Source organism: Coenobita brevimanus, chromosome 71 (assembly GCF_032717465.1).
Source record: "Coenobita brevimanus isolate Jiangsu-jjx chromosome 71, ASM3271746v2, whole genome shotgun sequence".
NCBI classification, from domain to species: Eukaryota; Metazoa; Arthropoda; class Malacostraca; order Decapoda; family Coenobitidae; genus Coenobita; species Coenobita brevimanus.
The window spans coordinates 54,091,486-54,101,651 of NC_137024.1; the positions used below are offsets into that span (position 1 = coordinate 54,091,486).

General features: G+C 41.2%; 1 protein-coding gene across 1 annotated transcript in view; it reads left to right on the forward strand.

The window, feature by feature from the left end:
- Window positions 1–298: 298 nt before the first annotated feature.
- LOC145406781 (diuretic hormone receptor-like) overlaps window positions 299–10,166 on the forward strand; it is a 208,447-nt gene continuing 198,579 nt past the window's right edge. Inside the window, exon 1 of the mRNA XM_080277878.1 lies at window positions 299–659. Coding sequence (XP_080134004.1) covers window positions 299–659 — 361 coding nt within the window. The remainder of the gene's footprint in view (window positions 660–10,166) is intronic.

Below are 10,166 nucleotides of genomic sequence, written 5' to 3' on the forward strand. Positions count from 1 at the left end.
TATAATATTAACACTCAGTATCAGCATATCAGGAAGAAATCCGAGTGTCATCATGTTACCACTGTTCAAGCTGATTCCAGACAAACATTCGTAGCTCAAACTAGCGTGTCATAAGTGAGAAAGGGCCAAGGCAACCTCACGACCAGGTGTATCAGGAGGCCATCAGAACTCCATCATGTTACTGTTGTTTAAGTTGATTCCGGAAAAACAGTCGTACCCCAGACCAGTGTAACAAAGAAGTTGCAGAGGCCAAGATAAAAGCCCCAACCAGATATATCAGTCAGCCATCACAGCCACCATGCCAGCACTATCGGCAGCAACGGAGGAGCCGGCGTCCTACCTCACCGAGGAGGAGGGGGAGGAAGAGGAGGTGAGGCCGGGCATGGAGGGCATATCCCACGAGGAGCTCCTGACGGTGTGGTGGCCGCGTTTCCTGCAGCAGTCCACCCCGATGATCCACAACGCCACCGAGCACGACGAGCAGAAGATGGTCAGCTGCTTCCAACAATTCGTCCACTCCGAGCGACACCCGGAGTTCGGCCCCGACGCCTGCCCGGTCAAGTTTGATGGCGTGTCGTGCTGGCCCCAGACCCAGCCGGGCATGCTGAGGGTCATTCCCTGCTTCGATGTCTTCAACGGCGTCTACTATGACCCTTCAGGTAAGCCAGGGAATGAGGGTGGGATGAAGGGTACACTTAAACCCTTTCAGTCCGGTGACATACTGAATTTCAATCATGCAAGCTTTACAGAAACACTGAGACTGGAGGAAACTGGTATCTTTCTTTAATACCTTCAGTGTGAGAGAATTTTCGTAAGTTTATCAAAACTGTCTAAAGTAGCAAAACTAAAACAGAAAATGTCAGTGGAATGGAGGGTTTAAAAGGAGTCTCTTTGTGTGTATGGAGGAGTTTTTCTGTTTGAGGGATATGTTATTTGGAGGAGATAACGGCTAGAGCTACCTTTGTGAGGAGTGGTTGGAGGAAGCTTAGGGAGCTGTTGCCTCTCCTGAAATTGGGGGGGCTTTCCCTCCGTGCTATGGGATCATTTTATGCAACATACGTTAGGAGTGTAATGCTGTAAAAGAAAGCATGTATAAAGCTGTCCGTACCAAATGCTTCCTGGCGCGGGAGAGCGATCTGCATCACTGTAACCCATAAAGTTCTCGCCCACACCAGCCCTCGTCCAATGGGGCCACTAGTATAGGTTATGGTGATGCAGAACTCCCGCCCACACCCGTCCGCGTCATCAAGTATGCAATGTAGACGCGGCCCAACACGAACAGACGCTATGGGGTTGAAGGAATTTGCGCCGTATTCTATGTGGCGGAGGAGAATTTGTGGCACCTTTTAATCGGCTACTTATTTTCGTATTTTACATTTAATTAACCCCTTCTGTGTTAGGGGGGAAATCATGTAGGTACTAAAAACACATAACACATAAGAGAATATCAGGGCGTAACAGGCAAAATAAATCGTATAGGAACAAGTGTTACGAAGCCCACATAGCCACCCAACACAGGAGAGCGAAAAAAAAAAAAAAATGAATATCAGGGTGTAACAGGCAGAATAAATCGTATAGGAACAAGTGTTACGAAGCCCACACAGCCACCCAACACAGGAAAGCGAAAAAAAAAAAAAAGCTATTACATTGTCCTCTAACGACTGGGAATCATTTGCCATTATCGTACGCCCACGATAGCTATAATTACCCACGGTAGCTAAAATTATACACCATTACAATGCTTTACGATAATCTGCCCTCATTACTGGAGATACGACACGCCCATTGAAACTAGGCCACACATGGTTATTATCTTTTTCCTGGAATTTAGTGTTTATTTATATATAAAACAAAACACGAAGACAGACAGACAGACAGACAAACAGACAGAAGGGCTGACAAATACGTAGACATACAGATAGATAGATAGATAGGTAGATAGACTGACTATTTTTTGAGGCGGAGAAACACATTAATGTAATCCACAGTTAGGTTTTCATATCCTGCGAGAGCTTTTTTTTCTTTTTCTTTTTCTTTTTTTTCGTCCGCCTGATTCAAGATAGATTTAAGTGGGCAAAGAGAATAATCCGGTTGAGTATGAATTTAACATATTAATAATTTGTTAACTGGAATTATGATGGTGACCTTGATAATAACAATGATGATAATAACAATGATGATGACGACAGAGATGGTCATGAGATGTGATGATATTGTTGTGATTACGAAATACATGAACAGACAGCTACCCAGACACATTTATCGGGAAGCATAGATAGATAAGCCGATAGATAAACAGATAGATAGATAGGCAGACAGATCGATACATGGATAGACAGAAGGACAGACAGGTAGATAGGTAAATATATAAAGACAGACAGACGGAGACAGACTGACAGATAAATAAGAGAGAGAGAGAGAGAGAGAGAGAGAGAGAGTCGCCGAAAATAAAACTGTCCAACACAAAGACGACTGCACAAGGAAAAAAGAACACACACAATTCTCTTTTTGAAGCGATTTTTAAGAAAGAAAAAACAGTATTGGCTGCCACACCGCTTTTTTCTTCCTTCTTTTTTGAGGATTTCATTTTTTATATATAATTTTTCCAATTTGCTCTTGATGTAAAAAGCGACGGCCATATAGTCCCTTCTCTTTTTTTTATTTCACATAAGTTTTTTGGTATTTCCTTCAGCCTTAAAATTGCATGTTATATTTTTCGTTCTCTCTCTCTCTCTCTCTCTCTCTCTCTCTCTCTCTCTCTCTCCCCTTACTCCATTCCTCTCTACTGGTACGTTCTTTCTCTCATCTTTGGTATCTCCCTTGTTACTTCCCTTCTCCACCTCTCTCTCTCTCTCTCTCTCTCTCCGACAACTTTCCCGCAACTTCAAAAATTTCTTCTACGGCTTCCCTTTCCCCCGTCCTCTTTCACGTCTCGTCAACATTTTTTAACCCGTTTCCGAGATCCTGATAAGAGGGAATCTCTCTCTAATTTATATATTTTTCGCTTTAAATCTCTCCCTTTTTCGCCACCTTTTTTTTTTTTGAGGGGGGGGAATGATGGATTTTTTTATATCAATACGAGTATATCCGGAATTTTCTTTAATTTTCTTATTCCATGATTAAGAAAATGGGAAGGAAATGGGAAAGTCTTTATCTATATATTTACTGTAGTTATTTATTTATTTTGTTTATCAATTTATGTGTCAATGTAAAGGTAAGAAGAGAAAGAGAGAAAAAGATAGAGTTGGGGGAAGGTTAAGAGTATGGAGAAATGAAGAGGAATGGGGAAAAATGAGAGAGAGAGAGAGAGAGAGAGCGAGAGAGAGAGAGAGCGAACCAATTACAACTCTTATATTTTTTGGCAGTTTATTTCCCCTCTCACCCAATATCGTCTTCCACAATCACTAGCATTTTCTCACAATCGTCCTCTCTCACAATCAAGAATTTTTCGACAAACACCTTCTACAGTCACTTACTTTTTTCTTTAATATAATCTTGCACAACCACTTATTTCTCTATATATACATCTTTTGCATGCTAACTTTTTTCTTTTTTTTTTGTACTAACATCTACTTCCACAATTACCCTTATTTTTCACTAAAGGCTTTTCCACGAACTTGTAGGCTACTTTTTACCACTAATATCTTCATAATTAGTTTTTTTTTTTTACTTCATTTTTTGCTGACATTTTTTTTTTTTACGTCACATCCTGCTTTCTTTTTTTCTTTTTTTTCTTTTTTTTTTTTTTTACAAACTTCTTCCAAAATTACATACTTTACCGAAAGCCGTCTGCCCCAATCACATAATTTTTCCTACTAATCTCTTCTTTCCCTGTCTTTTGAGTTTCCTCTACTATTTTCTTCCACAATCACTTACCTTATTCTATAGCATTTTCTTCTTCTATAATTTACTTAGTCTATTTTTTTCCACTAACAGCGTCTTGAAGAAAACCACAAATTTTTTTCTTGCATTGTTTTTTTCTGCCCTATTTTTTCTTATGCAATGTCTTTTAAAATTTTATAGTTTTCCCTTTCAGTGATATGGGTCTATCCACTTATTTTGTTGTTCCATAAGCAGTATACCTTCTTTTTTTTCTTTTTTTTCCTCTATCGTCTTCCTTTCTCCCCTTGGGGCTAAGATACGAATACATGTGTGTGTATGGATGAGTAAATTAGGGAGTGTGTCGTCCTGTCTCGGCTACCTCCCTTGCTTTGGGGGAAGCAGCCTAGGTATATAGATAGATAGTTTGTCATCCAAACTTACTTCTCCCCACTAACACCTCCTTCCATGATCTTTTCCTTCATTAACATCTTACAACATCTTAAATATATACGTACTTTTTCTTGGCATTATTTTCTTCCCCAAACACTTATTTCCACCCAATTTTTCTTCCGCGTTTAGTTCCTTTTTTCTTTCTTTCACATATTTTCCTTTTTCCACTAATTGCAAAAAAAAAAAAAAAAAAAAATCATCACTCTGGCGACCTCATCCCAAGTTTTAATTGGTCTCGGGTGTTGTCCTGGTGAGCTGGTCAACTAGGCGACGACTCTGTGTGTGTGTGTGTGTGTGTGTGTGTGTGTGTGTGTGTGTGTGTGTGTGTGTGTGTGTGTGTGTGTGTGTGTGTGTGTGTGTGTTACAGAGACAACTGATGAATACACAGACGAACGAGAGAGAGAGAGAGAGAGAGAGAGAGAGAGAGAGAGAGAGAGAGAGAGCGTTTCATGAGTGTCTTGGGAAATTTGGGGAAGGTAACGGAAGGAGAGAAGGAAGGAGGAAGGAAGAAGGAAGGAAGGATGGAAGGAGGATGGAGGGATGAAAAAGGGTGTGTAAAGGAGGAGAAAAAATGGAGATAGTGAATGCAAAAAGGAAAGCAAGAAAAAAATGTAAGAGAGATACGTACAATAAAAGGATGGAGTAAAAAGGAAGAAGAGATGACAAGTAAAGGAATGATGCGAGGGAGAGAGAAGAGGAAATTGGAGAGAAAGTGAGAGAAGAAAGAAAGTCAAAATGTGAGACAGTAAGAAAGAAATGCAGAGGAAATTGAAGGCGTTAAGAGAATTGGAGAGAAAAAGAAAAAGGGAAACAAGAAGGGGGTTAAGACAAAGGGGGGGAGGAAAGAAAGAAACAGAGTAGAGGAAAAAAAAAAAAGACTGTGAAGACGACAGGAAATAAGAGATGGAATGAAGTGGAGGGAAAGGTGATGAAAGTGAAAATGAAACGAAAGAAAAGCCAAAGAAAACCAGGTATCTTCATCATCATCATCATCATCATCGTCATCATTATCATTATTCGTATTCTCCTCCTCCTCCTCCTTTTTCTCCTCCTGCTCCTCTTCCTCCTCCTCCTTTTTCTCCTCCTTTTCCTCCTCCTCCTCCTCCTCCTCTTCTTCTTCTTCCTCCTCCTCCTCCTCTTCATCATCATCATCATCATCATCATCACCATATTTCCAACTAACACATGTGGTAGGTGGAATCAAGACTCTAGAGCAGAAAAAGAAAAAAAAAAGAAGAAAAAGAGAAGAGAAAATGAATAGGAGGTGAAGGAAAAATAAAGAACTATAGAAAACCGAGAGAAAAAGGAAAGACAAGAAAAAACGTAATATATATATATATATATATATATATATATATATATAGAGAGAGAGAGAGAGAGAGAGAGAGAGGGAAAACAAGGAAAAGAAAATGTATGGCCTTACGAAAAATAAAAGGAAGAAAGAAAAGAGATAAAAGAAGAAAAGGGAGCTAAAAGAAGAAGAGGGAGATAAAAGAAGGAAGGGGAGATAAAAGAAGAAAAGGGAGATAAATGAGGAAAAGGGAGACAAAGAAAAGGGAGATAAAAGAAAAGGGAAATAAAAGAAGAAAAGGGAGATACAGACGGAAGGATGAAAAAGTGAGGACGTAATAAAGTCAAGAAAATATAATAAATAAAAAACAAGCACGATACGCTTCACGAAATAGAATAAAAAAAAGAGAAAAAAAAAGAGAGGAAAATTTAGAGAAAGAAAGAAAGAAAGAGAGGGAGGTTTCACGACCGCACTAGTGAAACGGTCATCCTTGAGACAACAATCTTTTCTGAGGCGGGGCGGGAAGAAAAGCGAAAAAAAAAAACTAGAAAAAAGAAAAGAAAGGGCGAGGGAAAGGGGAGAAGAGAGGAAAAAGAGCGAGAAAGGAGAGGAAAAAGAGCGAGAAAGGAGAGGAAAAAGCGAGAAAGGAAAGGAAAAAAGCGAGAAAGGAGAGGAAAAAGAGCGAGAAAGGAGAGGAAAAAGAGAGAGAAAGGAGAGGAAAAAAGCGAGAAAGGAGAGGAAAAAGAGCGAGGAAAAAGAGAGAGAAAGGAGAGGAAAAACAGCGAGGAAGAGGGGAGAGAAGAATAAATAGGGCGAGAAAAAAAAAAAAAAGGCAAGGAAGAGGAGACAATAGAGGAAAAAGAGCGAAAGAAAAAAACGCAGAGGGGGAAAAAGAGGGAGGGAAAAGAGAAGGAGAAAGCAGCGAATGGGGGGAGGGAAAGAGGGAGAGAAATGGAGGGAAAGAGAGGAAGAAGAATGAGAAAGAGAATGAAGAGAGGACGGATGGAGGGAGAAGGGGGGAGGAGGAGGAGGAGGAGGGAGACGGTAGAAGAAAAAGAAAAAGGGTGAGGATAGTGTGAGAGAGAGGAGAGAGAGAGAGAGAGAGAGAGAGAGAAGGTGGCCGAGGAGGAAGAACGGACGGACCGAAGGGACAAAAAAATTAAATGGAGAAAAAAAAAAAAAGAAAGGAAAGGAGTGAGGATCAGGCGAAGAAAAGATGTAAGGAAAAGAAAATATGAGATGGATGGAGAAAGAAAGAAGGAAAAAACCATGGAGAGGAGGAAAAATGGAAGACACAGTGAGAATGAAAACAAGGAGGCAAGGATCTCAGCGGGGAAGAAGGAAAGAAGGAGAAGTGGAAGGAGAGAAGAAAAGATGGGCATGAGAAAGAAAAGAATAAAATAAATACAAAACGAATGGAATGAAAGGAAGAACTTAAGATGGAAAGACAGATTAAAAGAGAAGAGGTAATACGAAAGGAGGAGGAAGAGGAAAGGAGGGAGGAACGACGGAGGAGGAAAAGGAATGGAGGAGGAGGAAGAGAGAAGGAAGAAAAGGAGGAGTAGGAAGTAGAGAGCAGGGTGGGAAGGAGGAGGAGGAAGAGGAAGGAAAAGAGGAAAGGAGGAGGAAGAGGAAAGAAAAAAAAGGAAAGAAGGAGGAGGAAGAGGAAAGAAAAAAAAGGAAAGAAGGAGGAGGAAGAGGGAGGAAGGAAGAAAAGAAGGAAAATGGAGAGGAAATAAGTAAGGAAAAAGGTAGAGGATGAGGAGAGACAGAAGAAAAGGAGTAAAAGGAAGGAAAGAAGGAAGAAAAGATGGAGAAGGAATAGGAAACTAGGAAGGAAAGGAGGGAGGAGGAAGACGACAGAAGGAACGAAAAAAAAGTGGAGGTTGAGGAAAGAAAGAAAAAGGAGGAAGGGGATGTAGAAAAGAAGAAACGATGGAGGAGGGAGAGGAAAGGAGGAGGAGGAAGAGAAAAAGAAGGAAGGAAAGAAGGAAGAAGAAGGGGAAAGAAGGACGGAGAGGAGGATGAAGAGGAAGAGGAATGGAGGATGAAGAAATGGCGTGATGAGGGCTTTGACAGAACTGGTCGGCCTCTTGACAAGTACCTCAAGAGGAGGTAGAGAAGGAAACAGGAAGGAAGAGGGAACAAGGGAGAGGGAGGGAAAAGGAGAGGGGGAAGGAAAAAGAGGAGTGAATCAGGGAGGGAGAGGGATAAAGGGAGTGAGAAGGAAAAAGGGAAGGAGAGGGAAAGAGGAAGGGAGAAGGAAAATAAAGAGTTGGAGGGAAAAAGAGAGTGAGAGGGAAAAAAGGAAGGAGAGGTAAAAAGGGAGTGACAGGCAAAAAGGTGGGGGAAGGAAAAGGGAGAAAAAGGAATAAAGGGAGAAGGAGGAAAGAAAAGAGAGAAAAACGGAGAAGCAAGAATGGAAAGGAAAAAGGGGGAGAACGAGGGAAGGAAAGGGGAAAAGGAAGAAGATGGGATGACTTAAAAGGGAGGGAGAGAAAGAAAATGGAAGAGGGGAAGGATAGGGGGAAGGAAAGGGGGTGGGGAGAATGAAAAAGGAAAGAGAGAAGAATGACACGGAGGAGAAAAGAGAAAGCGGAAGGATGAAAAAGTCAAGGAAAGAAAACATAACTTGGAAGAAAGCGGAGTTAACGAAAGAAGACACTGAAGAAAAACAATAAATACTTCCACTCGAAAGAAAATGACAGATCCAGAGGACAAAAGAAAAGGAGAATAACTAAGGATAGAGAAATAAAGACATGGAAGAGAGAGAGAGAGAGAGAGAGAGAGAGAGAGAGAGAGAGAGAAATGAGGTAATGCAGGTCTGTGAGAATATATATCTTTTTTATGAGATATGCGTGTCAGTGCTTTTGTGTGTGTGGCAGAAGAGTGATAAAAATAAAGACCAAAAAAGAGAAGAAGTTATAAAGAGGAAAGCAGAACGAAGGAAGAGAAAGGAGGAAGCGAGGAAAGAACACATAACAGGGAAAAACTAAGACAAAGATTGGGAAACAGAAGGAAAATTAAAAAAAATGACAAAACAGAGTATGTGAAAAAAAAAAAAAGGAAAATGATAGGAAACATAAAAAAGAGAATGAATTATGCAAAGGAAGGGATGTAAAAAAGGGTGGAGAGGTAACAGTGAAAGAAGTGTGTGTGTGTGTGTGTGTGTGTGTGTGTGTGTGTGTGTGTGTGTGTGTGTGTGTGTGTGTGTGTGTGTGTGTGTGTGTGTGTGTGTGTGTGTGTGTGTGTGTGTGTGTGTGTGTGTGTGTGTGTGTGTGTGTGTGTGTGTGTGTGTGTGTGTGTGTGTGTGTGTAAGGGAACAGGAAGGGGGAAGAAAAAGCTGCGGAGAGTAAAGTGGCAGCGACTTAATCTCTTGCCTGCCACTTTACCGGAGAGAGAGAGAGAGAGAGAGAGAGAGAGAGAGAGAGAGAGAGAGAGAGAGAGAGAGAGAGAGAGAGAGAGAGAGCAAATAATCAACAAACGAGAAATTAGTAAATTCTATAATGCGATCCCTTTCAGTTCTCTCTCTCACTCTCTCTCTCTCTCTCTCTCTCTCTCTCTCTCTCTCTCTCTCTCTCTCTCTCTCTCTCATCAACACTTTCCCAGTCTCCCTCTCACATCTCTTCTCATATCCTCCTTCTCTCAATCTCTCTTTCGCCTCTCTTTCCCTCGCCTTCTCTCATCCTTCCCTTTCCTTTTCTTTTCCTTCCCTCTCTTCTGCTCTTCCTTCCTTATCCTATTCTCATTCCTTCCTGTCTCCTCCTTCCCTCTCCTTCTCTTCTCTTTCCCTCTTCATTTCTCCTCTTTCCCTCTCTCCTTCTCCTCCATTCCTCTTCTTTTCTCTTCCTTTTCTCTCCTTTTGCCCACACACCACACCTGCGACTTCTCAGCTCTGATATATGTGGGATGAAAATGACCAAATATAAAAATGACCGCAATAAAAGCTAAACAACCTCTATTTTAGGGAAAACATACCACAACACACACACACACACACACACAGGGAAGACTAAAGACAAGAACAAGCAAAGGAACAGGAGTAGTGACACAGAACACTCAAGAAAACACGAAAAGGGTGAGAAGAAAAACAGGGTACAGAGGAAGAAAGAAGAAAGAGAAGCAAAGAAAGAGAGAGAAGAAAAGACCCAGAAACAGAGGGTGAAAAAGAAAAAAATACGAAAAATAACAGGGGAGAAAAACAGTACGTAGGCGAAGGGAGAAATATAAGTTGGGGAAGGGAGAAATAAAACAGGAAGAGTAAGGGAGAAACACAGTAAGTATGGGAAGGGAGAAATGCAATAAGCTGGGGAAGGGAGAAAAACAATAAGTAGGGCAAGGGAGAGACAATAAGTATGAGAAGGGAGAAATACACTAAGCAGGGGAAGGGAAAAATACAATATGTAGAGGAAGGGAGAAATACAATATGCTGGGGAAGGGAGAAAAACAATAAGTAGAGGAGGATAGGCAGTCTCCCAGAAGTCGACCTGTTTTGGCCCACTGATGACCTCCCTAGACAACAGACGGCGCCAGGTCAGCTCAACATCCCAAGGACAGGAAAATATGAGGAAAATAGGGGACCATGAATAAGCGACTAAGATGT